Source organism: Camelus dromedarius, chromosome 1 (genome assembly GCF_036321535.1).
Source record: "Camelus dromedarius isolate mCamDro1 chromosome 1, mCamDro1.pat, whole genome shotgun sequence".
NCBI classification, from domain to species: domain Eukaryota; kingdom Metazoa; phylum Chordata; class Mammalia; order Artiodactyla; family Camelidae; genus Camelus; species Camelus dromedarius.
Window position 1 is genome coordinate 94,956,932 of NC_087436.1, and position 27,161 is coordinate 94,984,092.

The 27,161-nt window shown below is 37.0% G+C and overlaps 1 protein-coding gene across 3 annotated transcripts in view; it reads right to left on the minus strand.

The window, feature by feature from the left end:
• The window catches only part of WDR19 (WD repeat domain 19), a 73,403-nt gene extending 55,275 nt beyond the window's left edge, over window positions 1–18,128 (minus strand). The window contains exons 1-10 of one of the 3 annotated variants that reach the window (XM_031435845.2): window positions 18,049–18,128; window positions 16,123–16,214; window positions 15,758–15,823; window positions 13,804–13,929; window positions 9,564–9,679; window positions 5,822–5,937; window positions 2,500–2,580; window positions 1,877–1,900; window positions 1,228–1,340; window positions 777–950 (exon numbers count right to left, since the gene is read on the minus strand). In XM_031435845.2, the coding sequence (XP_031291705.1) occupies window positions 777–950; window positions 1,228–1,340; window positions 1,877–1,900; window positions 2,500–2,580; window positions 5,822–5,937; window positions 9,564–9,679; window positions 13,804–13,929; window positions 15,758–15,823; window positions 16,123–16,214; window positions 18,049–18,054 (914 nt within the window). In that variant the 5' untranslated portion in view covers window positions 18,055–18,128. Of the gene's footprint in view, window positions 1–776; window positions 951–1,227; window positions 1,341–1,876; window positions 1,901–2,499; window positions 2,581–5,821; window positions 5,938–9,563; window positions 9,680–13,803; window positions 13,930–15,757; window positions 15,824–16,122; window positions 16,215–18,048 lie in introns of those variants that run through there. The other 2 variants (XM_010980386.2, XM_031435869.2) reach the window with 2 other exon arrangements.
• Window positions 18,129–27,161: the final 9,033 nt, after the last annotated feature.

Consider the following 27,161-nt stretch of genomic DNA (forward strand, 5'->3'; position numbering starts at 1 on the left):
AAACATAAAAAACAGGGGTGTCCCCACCTTTTCGGGACCACAGCTCCTCCAATTGGAGAGGAAGGTTACCCTTCATCAGAGTTTTAGGTGCCTGTGGGTCCTTGCTGCCACTGAAATGGTGGAATTGTATGGTGGATGGGGCATGAGAGAATAAAGGAAAAAAAAAAATAAAAAAGAAAGAAAGAAAATTGAGGGATTCCTCCAGCTCCCAGCGTTAGGAGTTCCCTTTCCTGCAACTTGAGCCAGAACTAGAGGGCTTCGCTCAGAGCTCCCTCTGACTCTCTTCTGGTGCTTGCTTCCACGTTTCAGGCCGCCCTGAGTCCTGGCTGAGGGAGACCAGAAGACAAATGGGAAACTCACCACTGGGTCAGTGGTACTTCAAATTCTGGTCTTTTTCTCCAATCTGCCTGCTATTTATTTACTTTTCAGAGTCCCTAAGCAGCTGTGCCACAGATTCTGTTCGGGTTTTACAGCTGTATTCAGTGAGAGAGACAGGGCGGAGTGTGTTTGCTCCACGTTACCCAGAAGTGCTTATTTTAAAGATGAATTTTCAAGCATACTCCATTTTTGGTTTTGTATCTAGTACACATTTAGTATTTTGGGTTTTGCCCTGAGTGTGAAAGGCAGAGGTAAAAGCATCTTAGAAATTTTTAATTGCAAACATGTTCTAATAGTGCAAGTATGAATGACAGATTCATATTAGCCAGTAACATCTTGCTGAGTCTCTTGAATATTCCTTATATAAGCTTTCCTGGGAATATATGAATATAACTTACCAGCTATCACCACACGTAGCAGCTTTGTTAAGGGTCTGCGATACTGCAATACTGGTTAGACTATCTTTATGGTCACGAGCCTGAAATATCTCTTGACCGAGCTCTCGAATATGAGTGGAAATGACCACAAAAATTCCACGTGAAAAGCCAATCATGATATAGCCATCACCATACCTATAGCGAAGGGCAATAATACAGTAAAAAGGGAAATGAACTATCATTGGCAGCACAGTAAATAAGCAAGTACCTTAAAACTAAGGAGTGAGAACATAATTAATCAAGGGCCTATTTGTCAGATAACAGGCTAGGTAGTTTCACATACTAGATCATAGACTGTAATCCAGAAAATGTTATATATAGAAGTTAAAATGCTACAGACAAAAATTAAATACACTATAATTAGTATGGAAAAATGCAGAGATATCTTTCAGTAATGAGCTTTTGTACATACCAGCTATAGCAGACAATGTTGCCATAGTGCTGCTGAAACTCCAGATCAATTGGGTTATCCGGTTCATTCAGATTAAAAAGAAACAGAGTTTTCTTGCCAACTACCACACTTATCTGCCAGGAAAGATTAAGAGATTTTGAAATGAATTACTCAGTACTTCATGAAAAGGCCAATGAGCAAATCCAAATAGCATAAACCTAATTTATAAAAACAATGAGCCAAATTTAGAAGTGTTAAATGTTATAATTAGTAGGGTAACAATGTGACTAACTCAAAACATTTGTAACACTTTACTAACATAGTCTGGGAAGGATTCTTGGCTTTACACATATCCAGTATACCTTTGGAAGTATGTTAAAATAGCTTGATGGAATAACTTTAAAAATTTCTCTATACTCTAATAAGACTACTGAGCAGTACAGGAATGTAAGTCTAACACAGTCCTATAGAAGCTGAATTCATATTAAGAGCACAGAGAGTCTTGTAAGGCCATCTAATTTTGATTTTGAGCCATCTGGGATTGCAGATCCACACTCGTGTGGATCATCTAGCTTGGCTTTTTATATCATCACTCCTTCCATCACCTGCAGGTCACTGGTCAATGTGGCTCAACTAGCATCCCTCTGTTACTCACAAGTCAATACTTAACTGTAATTCTCAGTTGACGGTGTAACTGTGTTGGGGAGAGAAAAGAGTGCATTACTTATCTAGGCTCATTAAGGGTAATGGATATATATAAAAAGAGAAACACTTTGATATATTTCCTTGATTCTCAGATGCTGTCAATTTAATAATAGCTTTTAAGAAATAAAGAAACATTACTTCATTAAACATATTCTTATTGATTGTGAAAATCATCTGGATTTCAGAATGTTAAAATGTGGCAGAGAAAATGAATCTAGGATACTAAAAAAGTAAAAACTATAATTTCCAGAGCTCTGGTCACATCTCAGAGTGAAAATTTTAAAATCATACAGAAATGAATACTCTTGTTTATAAAGGTAATCCCCACTGTTTCTGCTACCATAAGAATGAGATAAGCAACAATAATGTAACAGGAAGATGTCCTCATTGGCCATGATATTAGGTAGCAGCAAAAACAAAACAAAACATTTAGGCCTGAGAAACCTACACTGGTTTAGTAAGTGACAGACTATATTTATCTATAATTTATTTATCGCTATAGATTCTGAACCATCCTAGAAAAGGAGACAGTATATCTTATAAAATTGCCAAAATAATTTGGGCATGGATCTGATTTAGAATTCCTACCATGCTTTCAGCAGCAGAGGCTCGGTCATCAGTCTTCATCACGCAAAACTGCATGTCGCTAGGCTCTGACCTCACTGGTGTCTGCAGGGGTGAACATACTATATCACGATGAATAAACCCCACACTGAAATTCATTCTATTAATAAAACAGGTTTCATTTTTGTTATAGGACTAAAACCTGAAAATTCCACTGCTATAAACATCTAGAAATTCTGGATGATGAACACGCATCTTATTAAATGGCTAAGATAAGCTTGAAAGAAGGTAAGGAAAACTTCCAGGGACCATAAGCAAAGATCAAACTGAAAAGCAAAGTGTGTGCAGAAACTGATGCTGTGTTTCTTTCCTGTGCTCCATGTTTGTAAATTTGCTGCTCCTATCTATGGAGACTAAGAGTGCTGAAGAAATTCCTGGTGATGTAGATATGGAAGAAGAAAAAGTGATGATTCAGATGAAGAAAAAGATTTCACTGAAAAAGTCCAGGACACAAATGACACAGATTGGCAGAAGACATTATCTCATGAAAAATAATCTGAATATCTGATGCAGATTTTCAAAGCAGCAGCATGTAAAGGGAGACAATAAGGAAGCCCATTTGACTCAGGCTGGGCTTTGGGGCAGAAGAAAATTGTTTTCAAATCAAAGACTTCCCCTTCTATCTTCATTATAGTCTGAGGTTCAGATTTATACTTTGAGTGGTCTAGAAACTCCCTGCAGTGTTTGGCAAAGACAAATATAAAGCCTCTCCCAAGGCTGCAAAAAACTTCCACAGATAAGCCCTGCTGAAGATGAGCTCACAATTCAAAATGAGAAAACTAACAAAGAAGCAATGCAACAAGAGCAAGAGTCAGCAGATCTAAAAAGAACAGAATTGTCAGAAAGAGATCATAAAATAAATACTTTTAAAATGACTAAAAACATAAAAGGACTCATAAATATGAAAAAAGACAACACTTTCTTTAAAAGTCCAAGCAGATTTTTAAATGAACTTCAAAGCACTTTCTACAAATAAAAAGTAGAGCCATTAAAATAAGAAGACTCAATGGGCTAGACAGAAGATTAGACAAATTTGAAAAATAAGTGAACTGATTTGAGGAAATTATACTGAAGGCTTCACAGAATGACAAAAAGAAACTATGAATAAAAAATTAAGAGATATAAGAAGGTCCAGCATACACCTAACACTTGCTTTAGAAAGACAGAATAGAAAGGTCAAGAAGTGAATTTCAAAGAGATAATGACTAAGAATTTTCCAGAATTGATGAAAGACAGTAATCTTCAGATTCAGGAAGCAAAACAAGTCCTCATCAGGATAAATAAAGATAGATCCACACAAATTACATTGCAGTGCTCTGCAGAACAGCCAAGTCAAAGCAATTCAGAGAAAATACCAAATGAACCAGTACTTATAATGTATGCTTTATTTACCATATCACAACTTATGTAGTATGTTAAATTCTGGAAGCAACTTCTTAGCGATTAAAAATGGGAAATAAATGACACAAATGAACTTATTTATAAGATAGAAATAGACTCACAGACATAGAAAACAAACTTGTGAATTACCAGGGAGGAAAGGGCAGGGGAGTGGGTGGAGGGATAAATTGGGAGTTTGGGATTTGCAGATACTGCTATATATAAAATAGATAAACAGCAAGGTCCTACTGTATAGCACAGGGAACTATATTCAATACCTTGTAATAGCCAATAATGAAAAAGAATATGAAAAGGAATATAAATACATAGGTATACCAGAATCACTATGCTATATATCAAATATTAACACAACATTGTAAACTGACTATACTTCAATAAAAAATAAGTAAAAATTAAAACGGGAAATAGTTATCTGGTATGTAAATAATGTCTGAACAATAAAGGCTTCCTGGGATGTTATATGGAAAAGTATTGTAAGGTCATATCTTGATTCAGTGAATTAAAAAAAATGCCAGTATCTATTGATGATGTCTGATATGGATACAAGAGGGGGGACCTGTTCCATTCTAATTCTAAATGGCACTGATATAGAGTGATCAAAATTACAAGGTTTCTAGAAGCTTTTTTTTTTATACAGTAATGCCTGATTAATCTTCCTCAAGAACCTCTGTAATCATGCTATGGTCTGCTCAACATGATTGAATTATTTACTTCTCCCTAACTTTCAAAGGTTTCCAGATACAAGAATCATACTTTTGTTCAGTTTTATCTTCTATAAATTCTCAAAGCCCAAATCTTCAGTCAGTCCAGTCTTGAACAAGCCATGAACAAGCTGTAATAAGTTCTTCCTCTTATCTTTGTTCTGTTCTGCCTTGGAGTGAATGACAGTGATTGCTACATGTCTTATAATGTCCACTGAAACAAGCTTTAGCAGGGCACATGGCCACCCAGGCAGACTAAACTTGCAGGTTCCCTAGGTGGGGCCATATAACTAGGTTCGAGTCATACGGTATAAATGGAAATAATGACTGCATCTTCCAGGTCAGGTTGTTCACAAATTTCTTGCACTCCACTTCTCTTTTTCCCTTCCCTGGGGCTGACATGCAGATGTGGTACCCGTATGCTAGCTTTAACTATGCACATGAGGGCAAAACACCCTAGAAAACGACAAAGCAATAAGACGAAAGGAATCTGGGGCCCTATACCACCTTGTGAAGCAGAGATACATAGATGACCTGCCTACTTCTCTGTTATATGAGAAAAAAGAAAGAGGAAAAAGCCACTCAAACTACCATATCCTGAGTCCTTATAATTTGGCGTCTGTTACAATAGTTTAGCCTACACTTGACTGATTTAGATCATCTTCTCTCTTACAGAGTCATAATTCAACTTCCATTTCTCCCCTCTATCTCAAAAATGCTACAGGAGTTGTAAGCTATACCACAAAATTTGACAGTTAATCTTATAAGGTGATAGGTATTTTATCACGATTAGTTTGGGAAGCAATTTAACATATTAGTTAAAGGTATGGGCTTTAGAATCAAGCAGACCTGATTGAGTGCAGTTGTTAACATTTACATTGTAAATATGTATGTATAAAATAGGAGTTATTTCACAAATACACTGTCTGATTATAACCACAGAGCTGATAATCCATGCTAACACTAGATAATGGGAAATGTACAAAGGAGGATATTTGGATAAAGTATTCATATTAAAGAAAAATGTCCTAATACATAAGAAAAAAATTTGATGTTTAGTATATGAAGTAATTATATACATATCTCATATAGAGATTTTCAAATTTATAGCTCACTTTGATGGACAAACTTTATTTCAGAGGAAAACGTGAACAGAGAAGACCAGAGAGAGATTACTGTATTACCTGTCTTATCGTGTCACCTTCCTGATTACTAACTGTAATCATTTTATCTTCACCACCTAAAGCAAGCATATTTTCTGCATTCCAACATCCACATGTGATTCTCTTAGTATGTTTTCCTGAAAAAGAGATGATTTTTGTACAGACATACTGATTTCTCAAAAAAAAATTTTTTTTTAATCTGTGATGTCAATCTGAAAGTTTAGGTAATATACCATGGAAATTAAGCAGATACAGAATTTAAAATCTCATCAAAGCAGCGTCTAAGCAACCTTATTTAAAACGGTGTATTACCAAGTTGTAAATCAAGATAACAGTAAATAAAGGCAATCCTGTTTTCCAACTTTTTATGTGGCTATGAGCATAGGCTACAACATAAAAAGATGTTCCACCCCTTGACAAGTTTGTTTACCATATAACCAAACCCATCATGATAATGTCTTACGAGAAGTAAATCTTGAAGGGAGGGTATAGCTCAGTAGTAGGGTGCATGCTTAGCATGCATGAGGTCCTGAGTTCAATCTCCAGAACCTCCATTAAAAATATAAGATAAAAAATAAGTAAATAAATAAAATGGGTTAAAAATGTTTTAAAAAAAGAAGTAAATCTCAAAGTACTGAGGTTATTTTTTACTATATTCAGCTTCATACTGTGGTAGACCCTTGGAATATGCAGATTCAACATCATAGTTTTGACTATTCGCATATAATGAAAGGACACAGAAGGATTTATGATAATACTGAAGTACAAATATTAATTTAGTGAGACTTGTGTTAAAAATAGTCATTTAGCTAGTGAGGGATATGACATAGCCACTAAGTATCAGGATGCTTTTTAATTGAACAATCTAGCCAGTGCAAAAACTACATTTTGGGGTGGAAGTCACACACTTAACATTGCGGGCATTTGTTGAAGGTCCCGGGATAGATAAATACACAGGAGTCTTAAGGTTAGTTAAGCATACAGATTCTGGAAGCAGGCTGCCTATTTGAATAAGTGGTTCCACCACTTACTGCAAAACCTTGTGTAAGTTATTTAACCTTTCTATGGCTTAGTCACATTGTCCAAAAACTGGGGGTAATAGGGGGAGCTATCTCATAGGGCTGAGGAGCAAATGAGTTAAAGCACTTAGAAGGGCGCCAGGCATACAGAAGTGCTACAAATGTTAGCTATTTCAGCTGTGACTGAGACAGAGATCGTGTCTAATTTACCCTTTGCACCCCTTATAGAACCTAATACAGTATGTATACAGAAAGTAGGTTCTTAAACAAATAATCGTTAAGTGAGTAGACCCTGAGGCCAAAGTGTGCCTAGTGTGTTAGTGGCTCAGCTAGGAGGCCGGTGTGGATGGAGGACAGGAAGTGAAGAAAGACGAGTAAGAGATGAAGTCAGAGAGTTTGCAGGGCCAGATCATGGAGGGCTTGGCTGGCCACTGTGAGGACTTTGACTTTGACCCTGGGTGAGATGGAGAGCCCTTGGAGAGTTCTGAGTAGAAGGCTCACTGGCTTCTGGGTGGAGAATATTCTACAGCAGGGCAAGAGTTGAAGCAGGGAGACCAGTTAAGAGATTGCAGAAGTTCAGGTGGAAGATGTCTGAGCCCCACACCATTGTGGTAGCAGTAGAGGTGATGAGAACAGTCTTGATGATTCTGGAGGTATCTGAAGGTAGATTCTACAAGATTTTCTGGCAAATTAAGTATGGAAGGTATAAGAAAGATGAGTCAAGGATGACGATAAGGTTTGGCCTAAAGACCTAAAAGGATGGAATGTCATCCATGATAAGAGGGGAAAGCTACGGGTCAAAAGGGTTTTGGTGAAAAATAAAAAAGGAGGGTTGGTGATATTAAATTTGAAGTGTTTACTAGAAATCTCATTGGAGATGTTGAGTAAGCAATTGGATATATGAGTCCAGAGTTTGGAAGAGAGAAATACGGGACTATAGAGATAGTATTTCAGATCAGGAGACCAGAGCACAAAAGTGAAGGGACTATTCAGAGAAGAGCCTGGGATATAGGAGAGTTTGCTGACCATAGATTAAGGGGTTTGGGTGATACACTGGAGCTGGGTACCCAGAGTAATGGGCACTAGAATGGAAAAAGGAGTACACCAAGAGAGGTGAAAAGATGCCAAAGACAAACTTCTTTCTACACTCAAGAAAGAAAGAAGAAAATCTCTCCTCTTCTTCTAGTGCTCAAAAGTCAGGTTGGCCTTAACATCAGGAATAAGAGTTAACACATTTTGTGTGCACACTTACAGTGTTTGGGGCACTTTATATGTACTGACTCATTTAATTAATATTAACTCATACTTAATATATGACGGTAACTGAATCAGGTTATCAGGAGACTGGTAATATTAAATAAACTGTGGTCAGTGGAATTCATGCACATTAGAACCATGCAAAGTGAGAACTGCTTGTGTCTAGTTAGTTCAAGGAAATAAATCAGCAAGATGAAACAAGGTAACAGATGTTTAGTTACTGTGAAAATTGCTCACTGATCATGCTATGGTACAGCTGCTTTCAAAAGTGGAATAGCTTGGTTTTGGGAAAGTAAATTATTTCAAAGGAAAAAAGGCAGAGCCACAAATCACAACAAACTCTGAAAGAGGCAGCTAAAGGACCTAAGATATATAATTAACCTGCATCTTTTCAGGTCCACTTTACATAGTTAATAAATAAGATTGAGATTAGAATTACTATTCATTTAAATACAAAAATCACATATAAAATCATGTGTATATGACAAATATTGACACATAATAATCAAGCTTTGACAAATTATTTTCTTATACCTCAAGTGTCAAAATTTCTGGGGCTTAAAAGTTAACTGGTAGGATATACCTGCAAATGAAGTGGGATACAGAAAACAGCTACTGAAGTCAAATAGACTAATTTATATGGTGAAAGCTCATTTTTGTAACAAAATTTTTTAGTTTAATTTTTCAAATGGATCAGTGACATACCTGTTTAGCTATAGAGCACTAAAGATATTCACATTAAAGATCTACATATATGTGGAAATTATTTGAAATGAAAAGTGTCCTTAACTGAAAGGCACTTTCTCTGTGTGGGCACTATTATCTCCAGCATTTAATTCTTTCATTAGCAGTAAATTACACTAGCCATCTGTATGTAAGTAAGCCCCCTGGTTTCACCATTCACCAGCATGATGTGAAAAGAATCAATACTGTCTCCTCCTGGGTATTTAGAGGGCAGATGCTAAGTGACCAGAGATTAGTGGCATAGAAGAGACTGAACCAAAAAGGTCAGAGAAGGAATAAACACACATACCTCCAGTCATATACCCTGAGGCAACTATAAATCCTACCCAACACAGAGATTAAATTGGTGTTTGGAGAGAATGAGGGGTCAGAATTAGGAATCTGGATATACTCGGTCCAAGAAGTCACCAGATGTTTCAGCCCACCTCCTAATGTGTTGATATGCATATGAGCTATACCATGCCAGAGGTGCAATCTGGGTGAGAAAAGGGCAGATGGAAGGCATGCTATTAATGTGCTAGTGTCCAAAGGCACAGGCTCGCCTTAGGGCAACCTGTTCTACGTAGCCTGGGAAATTCTTAGTAGGGAGTGAGGAGGGACCTTCTAGCTTAGCTCGATGTATGGGGAATCTTAATTTTAAATTACAAAATTTCCCTTGCAATATCAGGAAAATCTGAGGTGATAAAATTTACATTTACGTAAAGCATCGCAAATATTTAGCAGTGTTTCCAGCCATCACCTACCAAGGACAGGAATCTTTCGAGATGTCTGACGATTATAAATAAGCAAATTTCCTTTAACAGTTCCAACAGCCAGGAAACTTCCAAATTTTGACCAAAGAAGGAAAGACATTTGATCCCTGTAACATTGAGATATAAATTACTAGACAGTTCACAATCATAACCCCTAAGTGGCCCTTTTAAAAAGTACTTCATGCATAATTTTAACATCTACTTAAAAGTGGAAGTACAAAATCACAACTTAATGCTTTAGGACAAAGAGTAAGTGATAAAGACATTTTGAGACACTACAAAGTGATCTTTAATGTACTTAAAATACAAATGCATAATAAATATAAGCTTCAATTCAGTCATGATGGAATTTCATGAAATGACTCATGATGAGATAGTTATTAATTTGTCTGCTAATGATGATTGTAACTCTAAATGTGGTAAAAATCTTAATGGATGATAACATCTCATACTTTAAAAAAAAGTAGGGTCCAATAACATGATATATTAAATTGGAAAAATCATTGGGAATTCATGACCTGAAAAAGGATATACATTTTCCAGCTCTGTCATTATTGAAAGTAGCTCAGAAGGAGGTAGAAGCACATTTGCCTACCACCAGTTCTTAATGTGCATCCTAGGACTCACAAATTGAACTTTTATATAATTCTCTACCAAAGGGAATCAGAACTCCTTGGAGAGTAGCTCATTCCATATACTGAGGAAAGAAATAACAATGGATCTAAAAAAGTGGTCATGAAAGTGCAGTCCTAGGACCAGCAACATCACCTGGGAGCTTTAGAAATGCCAGTTCGCAGTTTCCACCCCAGTCCTACTGCATGAGACACTCTGGGGGTGTTGCCCAGTTGCCTGTGTTTTCATAAGCTCTACAGGTGATTTGGATGCAGCTAAACTTTGAGAGCCACTGACAGATCGTGCAACTGTTTTCAGAAAGCAACCTGGCTTTCAAGAGTGTTGAGGGCAATAATAAAAGGACAAAAGAGTAAGCTTAAAGGGGCTTCCTCTGACTAAATTAGGGGATTTTGAGCATTAAGTATTACATATTCTATTGAAACAAATTGGTTTATGAAAGGCCATAAAACCATAAAGATATTTGGAGGACAAAAATTCACTTAAAGCACATGAAAAGTTAATTGTAGTAACAGGTGAGTGTAATAAAATGTTTAGTTAAAAAATTAACTTTAATTTAAAGTATTAACATACCAGGCTGCTAGGTTTCTTTAATTGACTATATGTTTATTATATCAAGTATATAATATATTTTATAAAAGATATTAAGTACATATTTTATGAAAGATAAATACGCATTTGTCTCTATCAGTTTAAGTAGGGATGGCAGCCATGAGAATATACCTTTCAGATCGCCAACTATAGAAGTGTAACTGACAAGGCCCCCAGCTGCTAGGCATTGGAATCCATCACCTCAGTGTGCTGGGGCCACGTCCTCCCATGGGCTGCTCCCAGACAACGACTGAGCACGGCAGGGATACTGCTGAGGCCCATTCCTGGGACACACAGGACTCCTTTGATGGGTATCCTTGGCTCAAAGACCCCCATAGGCCTAGCTGAACTTTCTAGAACTGTGCTGCTTCTAGGCCCATTTCTTCCTTCCTTCTCTCCTTCACAAGGGTCAGACATGCACTATCGTCTGATGGCTCTTCTGGCCCCTTCTTCCCCCTCTATGTTCCTCCACAGGTATTTACTGTAATAAATACCTTACACATTTAATCCTGTTGTGGAGTCCGCTTCTGAGAAAACATGAATAAAAACAATTGTGAGTGAGCTAAATAGTACCGGAGAAAAGAGGGATTACATGACAAGAACAAGGTCTGATCAGCAACTGTGGTCAAATACAGTAAGAGCAGTGTAACAATATTAGTCCATCCAGTAGTTTACCCTTACTAACAGTCATACGACAGCCAACTAGAAAGAGGCTTAAATAGTGTATTCCAAGAAGATCAAGTAATCAAATGTCTTCAAGAGAAGAGCTAATTAAGCAGACTCCATCTCTCTTCTCGCAGGAGATAAGACCTCCAAAAGGCCCCACAAAGTACAATGAGATACTAAGCAATATGTAAGTTTCCAATAATGCTAACAGAGCAGGCCAATGTATAATAATCATATGTATTTCTGGCCAAGCAAAATTTAAAGACTACATTATTTTAGGAAAAGGCACCTGGCTACCAAAAAAACAAAACAAAACAAAACAAAAAACTGGCAACCTATGTGAAAGACACAGGCTTAAAAAATTCTTGCTGATAGGACAACTGAAGGTCAATTAGAAAACAGGCTGAGTAGGATGACTAGTGCTCAGGTCTGAGTGGCCTTGGGAGAAGCAACCATGTCCCTTGATCTAACCAAGATCCAACTGGCTGATGAACCAGATGTTGTATTTAGAGTTTTCTCTGGAAAGACTGCTTTATCCCAGATACATAACTAAATGATTACTGCTGTAAGCCTAGGTAGGGTCAGAGTAAATACCAATTAATCCTAAAAAGATATGAAAGTCATTTAGTAAAAGTGACAAAATAAATTCAATTCATTGTGTCAACATAATGATTTAAGATACTTGAGTAGTAGTAGTAAGTTTTGTAATAATTATGTCTGAATATGTGTTATGAATTGTGTTTAAAGTGCTCCAAAGAATCAAATCAGATAAAATTTATAAATGAAATTTAAATTGTTTGAAGGAAACTTAAGTCAGCAAAATATTTAAGAAAAATTAATACAAAAAATGTTGTTTATTAACTATCATAATGTATCAGATTGATTGATAATTAACAAAAAACAAATAGTAGTAGGTATACCTTTCTATAGCCAAAGGCCTTTAGACATTAGATATTAATAGCAACAATAAAACATCCTTAATTTCACCTTAATTACAGTAACATCTACCATTCACTCAGTTCTTATTTTGGTGCCTGGCCACGGCATACAATTAAATATTACAACAATTCTGAGATGACCTGAAGAAATGGGAAGATAGATGGTGGGAGGCAGAGAGCTGCCAATTTGAAACACCTAGGATTAATTATGCACTTTTCTGTGGGTGAAGATGTAGCCTCCGTGATGCTGAATCTGGTTCAAGAACCAGTATTTGATGTTTATAAACATCTTCTTGAATGGAAGCACACAGCCTGTATAAAATCCTTCTGAACGGTGATGTACCAAAGTATAAAAGGACAGAGCAAGAAATGAAGATTTTGAGATCCAGCAAGACTTTATGTTGGTCAGACACCGTCACCTGTGGATGCATACCTTGTGCATCACTTTGGAGGGTCAAAGGAAACTGCACTAAGCTATGCTTGGTCCTGCTCTGCAAGGCCACTTGCTTTCTCTAGGTTCAGATATTCCTTGGTAAGTCAGCTGGCAAATTATAGTCTAATCTTAGTGTCCGTGTGTGATCTCTTCCTGCCCACCTGCAGGCCACATGATGCCATGAGGCAGATATTGTTATTAAACCCATTTTGTATATGTGAAGAAATTGAGGCTTAGAGAGAGGTTAAGCAACTTGTCCAAGGTCAAAATTACAGTTTTAGCTGTAAATATTGACAAGTTTTTCTTTTCCACATGGCCAAATGGTTTCTATCTTAGCAGGGATCTATAATACATTCTGTCTGCCCAGGATTTTTCCCCCTTATGAACTGCCCCACCCTCACCCTACTCTTCACCAGGCAGAATTATCAATCCCACGGCCTTGCCTACCCCATTCAGAGACCTTTTGAAGAACTGAGTGGACACTGGGGATGGGACAGGGACATGCTTTTTTCTCTGGCATAACTTGCTGTGAAGAACTGTTTAAGCTGATACCTGCCAGTAGCCATCAAGAGTCTGACTTAGAAGAAGTCAACAGAGGGAAAAGAGGGGCCAAGAGATGGAGACAGTCTTGACTGCATCATGAGAACCCTAGATTCAGCCATGCCTGCAGCCAATCCCATCTACAGGTTTTCCCATATATGTTTTGCTTCTCCTTTGGACTTTTTAGTCTGTTCCATTGAAAGCAACTTTTTAAGAAGCTGTTTATACTTTATAATTATAACAATTTTATTCTAATTAACTGGGCAAAATTAATAGAGTTAAATATAACAATTTAAAAAGAAATGAACTTTTTCCTTTATAAGAAAATTACCCAACAATGCATCTTTATGATGAAAGTAGTAAGTATTGTTAGCATCAAATCTGCAAATCATTCATGCTTCTAAGCGAAGATTCAAAAAAAAGTTGTTCTTACCGCATGCCACTGTCTAACTGGCTGGTTTTATTTGTGTTGGCATCCCACAGATAAATGCAACTGGATTTCTCGGCAATCACAGCTAGGATATCTCCATCTTTATCCCAGTCCATAGCAACACAGTTACTTGTTAAAAAGAGAGCAAGACATCACTATACTTTTTTTTTTAAGTAGGAGAAAGAAATTTAAACACTCAACTATTTGTGATTTTTTCCTGTAACAAGATCATTCAATCTATTTGAATAGGTCATAAACTTTCTAAAATGAAAACTATAACTCATCATTCACTGCTTGGATAATACTAACATCAATTTTGTTGTTGTTGAGGAGACAGAAAAAAATTGAATTCTATTTTAAATATCACTCTCATATACAATATTAAATGCAATTATACCTGATAAGTTAGCAGGTTTTCTTGATACCTAGAAGGAACCTGGCCTTTTGGTAAAACAAACTCATCCAGCACCTCTAGAAATGAATCACATCTGGGAATCAGGAAGTAATTTGTACAATCACCTTTTGAAAGATTATTTCCAGATTTACAAAGGGAAAAAGAAGGTACTGATAAGAAGTGAAATTATATCTACATAAGCTGTGTACTAAACAGATCAAGGCTGGGTAGGTGCAGGATTGTAAACAACAATAAGACTGAATTCTGAAATAGTAAGAAATGTTACTTTCATTTCATACCTTAATAGAATAAGAAGAGTGATTCAATTAACATGCCAAAATAGTTATAAATAGGAAATGGTCTATTTAACATGTTTCTTACTGTTTAAAATTACTCCAGAGCATTTATTATAATTTAGAAACTTCCTTGAGGATTAGCTTTTCCTTCTCTGATGTTATTTTGGGTATCTGGGTAAGCCATACTCAGACTTACATTTAAGACAGCTGGGGAATTACTTCAGTTATTCTTCAAACTGTTAAAATATGTTGTCGGATCTTAATTTTCTATATTTTCAGAGATATGTGGAGCATGGAAGAGGGAGGCCTTCAAATTGTTGATCAATTGGTTTATCTGGAGATCTTTTATCAGTGTAATTCAACTTAATCAATACAGCAAAGAACTTAGACATAAAAAAAATAAGGCCATATATAATCAAAATAGATGTCACAGAGATCACGTAATAAAGCTCATATAATTTACTCAAAGAAGTTTTCCTACTAAGTGCCTTCTTACTTTACTTTAGACGAGATTATAACGAGCTTTCCCTCTGTACCCCAGAATACAGAAGCCAGAAGCAACAATTAAGAGAGCGATGAGAAATAGCAACATGGTGCCATCAGGTGGGTGGGAGAGAAGTAAAACAACCTGATTTGCAAAGATGGTGGCAATAAACTACAGAAAGCAGACATGAATTTAAAATGCCTGGCAGCATAAGACCATTCAGCTGAAGGACTCGACACATCGTTAATAACCACTGAGACTATCAGTAAAATAACTAACACAGGTAATGATTACATGGAACCATTAAAAATGCTTACGTTATGCTTGTTGGAATCTAGAAGGATTTCCTTAAAATGGATAATATAAAGTCTTCGTCCTTTAAGAAGTATACGGAAAGTATTTTCCAAGAATTTATTAGAGAGGAAATAATACATGTCATACAGGCATATCTTAGCTGCATATATACACACTAAGGCTTATTTATAATGAAGTAAGAATTCTCATTTAAGACTCATTTATAATTCTGCCTTAAAGCTCATCTGTGAATGTATGAGTGTTTATAAGTATAAACTCTAACTTATATGCTATATAGCTACATATTTCATTGACTGCTTATGGTATAAAAAAACAAACCTCTTTTTGAAACTGGAGAAAGCAAAAGAGGAGATACAGTTTAGATATAAATCATAAAATTCTGTTTGATTATAGTCTTAGAACAGTGCTTTTTTTTTATCTTTTAGGCAATAAAGCCTGAAAAAGTTTTTGATCTACCTCTGTACTTACCCAGATAAGTTAATTTCACTTCTTTTTTGACCATGGCGATCAAAGATTTTCACAATATGATCAGCTCTAAAAGCAATTAGAACACAAAGATATGATGTAAATGTTTCTTATTTATCTCTATATATAAAAAGTCTTTTACATTCAAGTGATTTCAATATTCTCTCATGATAGTTTCATAATTTATATCTAAAAAATTATTATCAGGAAAAAATTTCTATGAACTATGATGTTAACAGAAATGAATATATTACTTTTCCCACCATTTTATTGTCATCCAAGAATTTCTACTGAATAGATGGTGGGGTTAGGTGGGCATACAACCATTTGGAGTCAGGATGACATACTAACATTTAATGATTTCTTACCCTGTTACTGCAAGGTAGTTTCCTGATGTTTTCTGCCAGGTAAACTGTATCGGTGTGCCAAGCCAAGTCTTTTCTAGCAGTGAGAAAACACACTAAAAAACAAAAACCCACAATCTTTATATTTTCAAAATATACAATTAAGTGTTGATCAAAAAAGATGTCAAAACACAATAATGAAAACAGTAGGATTCAGGATGGTGAGGGCTTATGGTACAGATTACCCAAAAGAAGTCAATATAACAAACAAAATGATGAATCAATTAACCAACCAGACAAAAAACCCACAGTCTGGTTGGTAAAGCACAGACCTCAATATGTATGGAAGCGTTTGCAATAAAACTTTTTTGCATTTGAATGTTTTTCAATATTAATTTTATAAAAATTTATAATCTTAGTGTTTTAAAGCTATTAAAGATTTAACTAATTTAAACTTGAATTTAGCTAGTTATCAATGGCATGGATTTGGGGGGATTAACAAAACTGCCACTAAAAACTTAACCATGATAGAAATACAAAATGCCCATACTTCCTTCAAAATTATTTTTTTCCTTTATCTATTACTTACTTACTTCATCATTAAGTGTTTAATTTGGCAACATAAAACTCTTCCAGTGGTCAAAATTAAACACCAATCATAGGCATTTCCTATGTTAAAGCGAAGATGAAATCCACCTCTGTGGAAAACAGGGATGTGCTATAATCACAGGTACATCCAAGTTTTGTGGAGCACAAAGACACCCTTACAGAAAAAAAAAGAAGTTTAAACGCATCTTACTTTGCAATTTTATGACATTGCCCTGGAATCCTACCATGCAAGTGAGAGATCCCTAAACTTGAATTTCACTAGCTTCATGGCAGATCTCCTTCTGGTTGTGAATTTACATATTAATTTTCTTCAAAGTAGCTATATAGATGCTCGCTACCCATACAATGAGATGGAAAAGGTGCTAGCTTTACAACCAGAAAACCAACGTTTAGACCTTGCCTTTATTTATTAGCTGTAGGGCTTAAAGCAGGTAGATTAAATTGCCTCAAGCACAGAATTCTCAGCTGTAAACCAGGTATAACTATCTCATTACTTCTGGTACTTCATAAATTGTGAAGAGCTTTAGAAATGTGAGTTAAGATTACCGGTCCGTCAATTCCAATCTCCACACTAATAGCCATGAGAATGCATAAAATAATTTTAAAATCGAGCTTTCCATTTCTTTACCAGATCAGGGCCGGGGGGCGGGGGTATTACTTGATAAAGAGTGAATGAGCTGTAGCCAGGGACCGGGGAATAGGGTTCACGAGAAGCCCAAGCCTAGGAATTGTGCACGCAGAGGATGACGCTCTTGAGTGTGAGATCTACGTGTGCAATTTCCCCGTGAATACTGTACACTGCCACCAAGTGATCTGTAAAATTGCACCAGTCACAGGCAGTACAATTTGAGGTTATTCTTTCGGAGGCTTTCACTCTTTTTAGGGTGCTGAGCAGTTGCGCGGCTTGCCAGGGGTTTAGCTGCAAGAAACTAGGCAGCTCGTGACGTCCGAACGAGTCAACTTCACCACGACCCTCCAAATACATTCACACGACATGTTCCTTCTGCCGTGCGAAGTCCGGGGTGTTCAGATCCAGTCTGCTCACCGCCGGCCGCAGCGGCGTTCCCTCTTCCCACACAGCTTCACCTCCGTCCGCGATCCCAGAAACGAGAGGCCTCCTTCCCCGCCTTCTCCTCTTCAATTTTCCTTCCTTTCTCCCCATTCCTTCAACTTCGCCCCTGCTCTCTCCATCCTTGGTCATCCCGCTCTTTTCTCCAGTCCTCACGCACTCGGGAGGAGGGAGATAGTCACAAACCCTACCTTCAAAGAGATGCTCGAAGGGCTAAGGGGAGGGTCAGGGGTCGCGTCTTCCCGCCCCTCCGGGGTTTGTAGGTTATTTACCTTCATCTCAAAGCTCCAGCGGCCGCGCGATCTAGCAAGTGCGCAGGCGCACCCGGTCTCCTCCAAGAAGGCTACCGCGTTCCCGTCACCCAGGAGACAGCGCGAGCAGTGACCAATCAGCGAGCGCCAGCTGAAGGGCGGTGCCTCTCGGAGCCCTGCGCCGGGGAGGGAGGGAAGGAGGCGTGGACTGGGATGACGTGACGCCAGAGAAGCAAAACCCTCAGAAGCTGAGCGTCGCGAGACCTTGCTGAGCCTGGGCTTTCTGGCTGGGCCCTGATTGGATGAGATTCGGAGACTCACCGCGAGGAGGCGGGCACTGTGAGACCTGGAATGCGCCTGCGTAAATTGCAACAGGGGCTGCTAAGGAGCCTGGTGGCCAGAGGGGGCGCTGAGAAGTTCAAGAAAAGAAAGGAGCTAAGTGTTGGATAAAAGCTAAGAATTGGTTCCCTCGAAAGAGATTACTCTGCAGCCATTCAAAGGATGTTAAAGCTGAAGACTGATTTCTGCTGGTCGTATCTTCAGATTTTTAATTTTGGATGCAAGAATTGCAAAGTAAACGATTTCTTTAATAGGTCATTGGGTGAAGGAGAAAAAGGTTGGAGAAGTAGAAATTCAGAAATTGTCCTTGTAATATTTAAGAGTGAATGGGACTTTTTAGATTTAGGGAATGTAAGGAGACAAAATTTTACTTTTACCTTCTTAGGGCCTGAGAATTAAACTGATAGAAGACCAATTAACAGCAGAAAAGCATACAAATTTAGATGTGTTATGTTTACATGATATGGGAGCCCTCATAAGGAAGAGATCCAAAGAATTGGTGAAACTTATATGCTTTTCTGTTGGATTAAACAAAGAGAGACAATTGTGAAAAAGTAACTAAATTATGTAGTAAAGCTAAAGGAAGAAAATAATTTTAACAAGGTCTGTTTGTACAGAATTAATCTCAACTTCTCCTTGATAGTAGGAATGTTATTTTCCTTCTGGTACAGGGAGGGCATCTTTTACATGGGAGTTTTTAATCTCCTGTTTTCAGGATGAAAAGGGAAGAGTAGAATGTCCTTTTGCATCTCCTGTACCTTTAGCTCAAAATAATCCTTATGCCAAAGTGGCATATTTTGGGGTGATATATTCTACCACCCTTCAGTGGAAGTTTACATATAGAAAAGTTAAATTAGGTCAACAAAAAAGGAAAGAAAGAAAGAAAGAAAGAGAGAAAGAAAGAAAATCAGGAGAGTATAGAGTCCTGCAAACCAAGGAGAAGCAATTCAAGAGGTTCATAGTAGTTATTTTTAAGACTATTGGTTTTCTCTCAGAAGAAGAGGTCACTGTAAAGTGATAGAGTAAGAATAGATATAAGGAACTGAAAGAAGTCAACTTATTAAGAGATATTAGGCAATTAGTCTTATTGAGCACTTTTTTTTTTGGGTGGGAAGTTGTTTCAGTTGCAAATTCCATCTCTTGTTATGGGTCTATTCCCAGCTATAGAAATAAAGCTAATCCTAAAATTCCAAGGGAGCCAGAATAAACAAAACACTTGAAAAAAAAAGAACAAAGTTGGAGGACTCACATTTTTTGACATCAAAACTTACTGCAGAACTATAGGAACCAAAACAGTGTGAAACTGGCATAAGGATAGCTATATAGATCAATGCAATAGACTTGAGAGTCCAGAAATAAAAATAAGCACTTGTGACCAACTGATTTTCAGGAAGGTTGTCAAGACAATCCAATGAGGGAAAGAATTGTCTTTTCAACAAATGGTGTTGGGACAACTGGATATGCATGCAAAAAATGAAGTAGGACTCCCCCTACCTCACAAAATATACAAAAATTAACTTAAATGAATTAAAGACCTAAATGTAAGGATTAAAACTATACAATTCTTAGAGGAAAAATAGAAGATCATGATTTTGGTGTAAGCAGTGATTTCTTGGATATGACACCTGAGTTGGAAAAAACCCTCAGTCTTCCACCTCCTGTGTAGAGAAAAACCCAGTTCTTCCCTACCTTGTCTTTCTCTCCCGTTTGTCTCCTTTTATTATTTATACAGAAACTATCACTTCACATCTGGTCGCCAAATGTGTATGTGGTTTTCCACACACCAAGCAATTCTCTTTCACACCAGCTGGGTATCCTATGACTTAATTCTAACACTACCTGGAGATAGTGTCAGATCCCACAGATTAAGAGCTCAGTCCCACCCTAATTCAGATGCCAATTTCGAATAATAGGCCCCCAGGTTATACACAACTTCTGTTGGATTTGGTACAAATCAGGGGTTCACACTGCCTCCTTCTCAGGTTCAAATAATTTGCTAGAGCAGCTCACGGAACTCAGGGAAACATTTACCACTTTATTAGAGGATACAGGTGAACAGATAGATGCAGAGATACATAGGGTAAGTAAGGCCTAGGAGGGCTCTGAACTCAGTAACTTCTATTCTCGCAGAGTTGGGGTGTGTCACCCTCCCGATGAGGGGTGTGTTCATCAACCTGGAAGCTCTGTAAACCCCAGATGATTATGGAGGCTTCATCACGTAGGCATGGTAGATCATTAAGTCCATTTTCAGCCCTTCTCCCTTCTCAAGAGAATATGGGGTGAGGCTGAAAATTCCAAGCTTACAATCATGCCTTAGTCTTTCTGGTGACCAGCACCCATCCAGGAGCCATCCAGGAGCCCATCCAGAGTCACCTCATTACAACAAAAGCCACTCCTATCGCCCAGGAAATTACAAAAGTTGCAGGAGCTCTGTGCCAGGAACCAGGGGCAGAGATCAATATATTTACTTCCTATTATCTTGCAACATCAAAACCACAAATGACAAAAGAAAAAAATAGATAAATGGGGCTTTATCAAAATGTGAAACTCTTGTCCCCCAGAGGACACCATCATGAAAGTGAAAAGACAACCCATAGACTGGCAGAAAATATTTGCAAGTCATTTATCTGATAAGAGACTTACATCCAAAATATGTAAAGAAGTTTTACAACACAACAATAAAAAAACAAATAACCCCATTAAAAATGGGCAAATGACTTCAATAGACTTTTCTCCAAAGAAGATATATGAATGACTAATAAACTTAGGCAAAGTTGCCCAACATCATGAGTCATCAGGGAAATATAAATCAAAACCACAAGAGATTGCTTCATAAGGATACTCATTGTCACTTTAACTTACATTTCTCTGAGAGCTAATAAATTTGAAAACTTTTCAAATATTTGTGGGCCACTTTAACATGCTCTTCTGCAAATTATTTAATAATATACACTATACTGCCCACTCAATGACCCTTAGTCCTAACGAAAGACTTTTTGAAGCCTTTGTCATACGTGTTGTACTAAAAACAGTCTGTATTTTTTTAATGTTGATTAAGTTTACAAAGCAACAAATCTTTTCCTGGTATATGCCTTATGAAAGTCACTTTTCAATTTATTATTTTTAGGCTGCAAGAAGCATTTAGTATTACTATTTTACATAAATCAGGGATCCCAATTAATGCCTAGGTTTCTTGTTTTTAAAGGTTCTGTTTTTCTCATTAGGCTAACAGGATAGGTAGGATTTCAATAGATAAGGGACAAAAGCTATTTAGAGGTAATGAAGTACAGTGGAAGATGTAGACAAGGTTATTTGAACCCAGTAACAACCACTTAGTAACTTAGATAATGTACTTAACTTTCTCAGCTTCACTTTTTAAAAATTGAAATATGTTTGACATACAACATGGTATAAATTTAAGGTGTACAACTTATTGGTTTGCTACATTTATATATTGTAATATGATTACCATTGTAGTGATAATTATCAGCTTCATTTTTCTATATTGGAACTTGAAAATTGATAAAAAAAATATTTTTAGCTGGAAATATTTGTATCCTTTGGAAATACATATATCCTCACCTGAATACAAAATCTTATGTAATATAATATTTGAGAGAAAAGGGAAAAACAGCTTCCCATTCTAAAACTTAAGAACCAGGAACATGATTAAGCTTGTTCATCTGGGAAAGGATCTGTTGTCTGCTTGTTGGGAGAGATTCCCTGAAGAATTAGCCAATCCATTATACAACCTATGGGAGGGGGTAATTCTAGAGAGCACAAAGCTATTTTTTTTAATATAAACTATACAACTTATAATTAATTGTTTATTTAAGCATAAATAAGTATGTGTTACAGCAATCTTCAGGAACCACTAATTTATTTGGAAAAGCATGGCATTATGAAAAAATATTTGTCAGAATCTGCTATAAAAACTGGTAAAAATTGCATGAAGCTTGTCAAAATGATACTAGGGAAAAAATGAGTAACATAACTTACTATAATATCCAGAAAATATTTTTTCAAAGAGAGAGAGAGAGGAGAGCTACCAAGGTGAAGAGAAAGAGAATAGCATGGGCTTGGGGAGAAAAAATAATGATGTTTAATAGTAAGTATAGAAAAAGGAACTAGGAAATTTAGGTAGAATTCAGATTTTAAAATAAGTAGATATAAATATAGAGAGTTTTTATTGCACACTACATTTCCAGTAAATGCCAGTATTGTTTGATTATCTTATATTTTGCCTCCAACTTATCATTTATACTTCTAGACTTTAAAATGATGGCCACTTGAAGAAATAATTTCCTACCAATATTATAGAGAAAGGAAGTCTACTAAGCATAACAATAATTAGGGAAAGATGGTGTATTCAAAAATAATATTTGATCAGGGATCCTAAATTGAACACATTTCCCTTTGGTTTCCTAACTAACATCAGTAGCTAAAAATATGAATGTTGTTTAAAAAATTATTAATTGCTATTATATATGATTAATTTTAAGCTTAAAATATAATTGAATATTCAACATTAAGCCAATTATTTTTGTCCAATTCTGTGTCAAGCATGATTCTATGTGCAGATACATGGCTATGAATCAAATATCCAAGGAAATTAAGAAATTAAAATTAGCTCTGGGTCCATGACAATTTAATGATTCCTCTTCTCTAGAGGGAATTTTTTGCACTACTTCCCCTGAGTTCGCATTTTAGTTCTGAATCCCAACTGCCACTAGAACTACTTGGGGATCACTTGGGGTGGCTCAGGCTCAACTGAGATTTATTGAAACAGAATTTCTAGAAATGAAGACTGTATTTTCTTTCTTTCTTTTTTTTTTTTTTTTTAACTCTGTGGTGTACAGTCAGAGTGAGAACTATTGATTTATTCTAGATTTGCCAAATCCAAGGAAGCAGATGGAAAGCCTGTTTTGTTTCTGAAGTTGGATGGCTACTTCTCTTAAAAACCTATACTCATGAATGCAAAATGTCTTTGTTGCTTTGGAAACCAGTTTGACAGTTCCTTAAAAAGTTAAACGTAGAATTACCATATGACTCAGCAATCCCACTCCTAGGTATATACCCCAAAGAATTAAAAACAGGGATTCAAACAAATACTTGTACACACATGTTCATAGCAGCACTTTTCACGTTAGCCAAAAAGTAGAAACAAGCCAAATGTCCATGAATGGGTGAACAAACTGAAATAGACACATACAACAGAATGTTATTCCAGTCATAAAAAGAATGAAGTGTTGATACATTTCATGCTACAACATGGATGAATCTTAAAAATATGCTTAATAAAAGAAGCCTGACATAAAGAGTTACAAATGTATAATTCTACACGAAGTATCCAGAATTGGTAAATCCATAGAGACAGAATTCAGATAGCTGGTTATCAGGGACTGGAAAAGGAGGAATGGGGGGTGGGGGTGGTAACTGCTTAGTGACTAAGGGATTTTCTTTTGGACTTATGAAAATGTTTTGGAACTAGACAGAAGTGGTTGTTACCCAACATTATTAATGTACTAAATACTACTGAATTGTTTGCTTTAAAATGGTTACTTTTAGGGTGAGGTTGTAGCTCAGTGGTAGAGCACATGCTTAGCATATCCAAGGTCCTGGGTTAAATCTCCAGTACCTCCATTAAAATAAATAAATCTAATTACCCCCATCCTCCCCAAAAAAATCAAACCAAAAAAAAAAGCTTAATTAAAAAAACAACCTTATGCACAAACATTAAATCTTTACATTTAGTGTGATTTTCTTGATAAAACAAAACTAGCTTTTCTGAAAATCAGATTAAAGCTTGTCATAAAATAACTATTGGCTCTAGTTAATCCCGTGATCCAAGTTTTTTGTCTCATAAAGAGCCTTAGGTAGAAGCTGTGACTTGCCTATATTCTGAATATACCTAAGAATATACTGTATCTGGAGACTTTGAATCTTTTGTTAAACTGGGTGTTTAGGTCTTCACTAATGAGCATGCAGGGACCAAAGCGTAGTCCTTGTCCCAAAAATAAGTGATTCAAAAACTTCTCGGCCTGTCCTCCAAGGGTAAACAATTGATTGAAGACAACTCTCTAAAAGAACAGAGGAGAAGTATGCCAAAGGAAGGGGAAGAAATTAAGGAAAATAAAAACAGAATAGGAAAGATCATAGTAGTAGGATGGAGAGATGTGAATATTATATTAAGTAGCGGCAGACTTCCAAGTTTTTTCTTGAAAACACACCATAAATATGAATTTTTATTTAAAAAAAAAAAGAGAGAGAGAGAGAGAAGATATAAAGACATTCTGAGGAACTCCGGAGGAGGGCAGGAAATTTGCTTTGTGGAAAACTGGGAGGACACTTAGAACATGGAGAACGTGTTGTCAAGCCTAAAATGGGCTTTTTTTTTTTTTTTTAAAACACCACATTACCAAATTTTGAAACAATCAAAAGTTACAGAAAGTAACTTTTTTTCTCCCTGAACTAAGTTGCCAGCATGATGGCCCATCACCCCAGAATACTTTGTATTTACTACAAAGACACTTATCTACAAAACCACAATACAACCATACAAACCAAGAAGTTAACATCGACACATGGCTATCATCTAATTCACAGAACCATAAAAATTTTGACAGTTGTCTCTATAACGTCCCTTACAGTGAAAGAATTCAATCTAGTTAATCTGCATTTAACTGTCATGTTTCTTTAGTCTTCAATCAGCTGCTCAATCTTAACTTTCATGCCTCAACATGTTTAAAAATTCCAGGCTACTCTCTGTAGAATGACTCTCAGTTTTACTTTGTCTGATATTTCCTCATGATTAGATACAGATTGTGCATCTTTGGCAGGAATGTCACAGAAGTGATGCTGTGTTCGTCTCACCCCATCTTATCATGTGATGTAAGATTTTGATTTGTCCCACTCTGATGATGTTCACTTTGATAATTTGATTAAAGCCGTATCTGCCAGACTTCTCAACTGTAAAGTTATTCTTTGCCCTTTGTAATAAATGAATATTTGGGGGGAGATATTTTAAAACTATATAAGTAACTTGTCCCATATCAAAATTTCAGTTTGTATGTTTTTTTTATATCTGTATGGGTTCTTATTTTATTCAAAGGGATATAGTTCATGACTCTATTTTATGCTTAAATTGGCTCCAGTTTGGCCAGTAGAAGCTCCTGGAAGCTGACTTCATGTTCTTTTGCTATGCCCCCAACATTCTTTGAGCACAGCCTTGTTCACTGGCACAATAATATGTTCCAGGTTCACCTTGTATTTTCCCTGCCCTATCTCTGGAACTAGCCATTTTTCCAAGGATCTTTCATTCCTTTTAGTAAAAAATGGTATTTAGAAGCCAAGGTCTGGGTACAGGGTATGGTCATTGCTATTCCCAGACTCTCTGTGGACTCAGCTAGGGAATATTTATCTATCTATCTATCTATCTATGTATCTATCTAAATCTTTCTTGAAAACTGAATTCACACTGATGTGTCCAATTCCAATTCAATACTATCAGGGTTCATTCTAGTTTGTTTGTTTGCTTGTTTGTATTTATAACTCCCTTCTCCAACAGTGAGATTCTAGTATTTCATTATCCTTAATATAATCACTAACTTGATCAACCCTCTTTAATGGTTCTGGGACCAATTCTGATGTCTGTGGGGTTTTTCCACACCACCAAGCAATTCTCCGATACCAGCTGGGTGGCCTAACAATTTAACTCAATTCTGACACTTCCTGGAAATATCATCAGATCCCAAGCGTTAAGGACTCAGTCCTACAAGACCGTTGCCCCTCCCCAACCCACCCAGACACTCCTGACACCAATCTTAAGTCCCGGTGTCACCTGTGATTCTGACCAACCAGCTATAGATTGAAGGTTTCAACAATCTCCTCCTTGGTTTCCATTAATTTGCTGGAGTTGCTCATAGAAATGTTTTACTTACTGGTTTATAATAAAAGGATATAACTCAGGAACAACCAGATGGAAGAGATGCATAGGGCAAGGTATGGAGAAAGGGTTCAGAGCTTCCATGCCCTCACCTATCACACCACTCTCCTCGAGCCTCCAACTGTTCACCAACCCGGAAGCTCTCAGAACACCATCCTTTTGGGCTTTTATAGAGGTTTTATCATATAAGCACAATTGGTTAAATCATTGACCATTAGCCATTTGCAACTAATTCAACTTCCAGCCCCTCCCCCTCCCCTGAGGTCAGGGAGGTGGGACTAATCACTAAGTTGGTTCTCCTGGCAACCAATCTCCATCCTTAGTACTTTCCAAAATTCACCTCATTAACACAACGAATTGACCTCATCTCAGGAAATTCCAAGGATTTCAGGAGCTGTGTGCTAGAAACTGGGAGGAAGATCAAATATGTTATTTCTTATTACAAATCTCAGTAACACACCCTTGTATGCAAACACTCTCTAATCCCTTCCCCCAACCCCTCTGCCCGGATGCCCACCCCTCCCTGCTGGGCTCTAACTCCTCTCTAGGCTTTTCTCGAGTCAGCCTCTCCACACACACCCCTTCCTCACTGCTCAGGCTCTGACTCTCCAATGCAGGCTGCCCCCTGTGTGGTTACGTTCCTTACCTTGCTTGGGGTCTGACACCCTACCCCAGCCCACCCCTCTCCTCGGTAGGATGACCCCTTCACCCCACTTGGACTCTAATACTTGAAGCTGGACCACCATGACTTCCCTCAGCACCACTGCAGACGCCATCCTTACCATGCTCCACCTAATGGCTTTAGATTGCATTATTAGGAAAGGAAAATGATTTTTTTAAAAAGAAATTT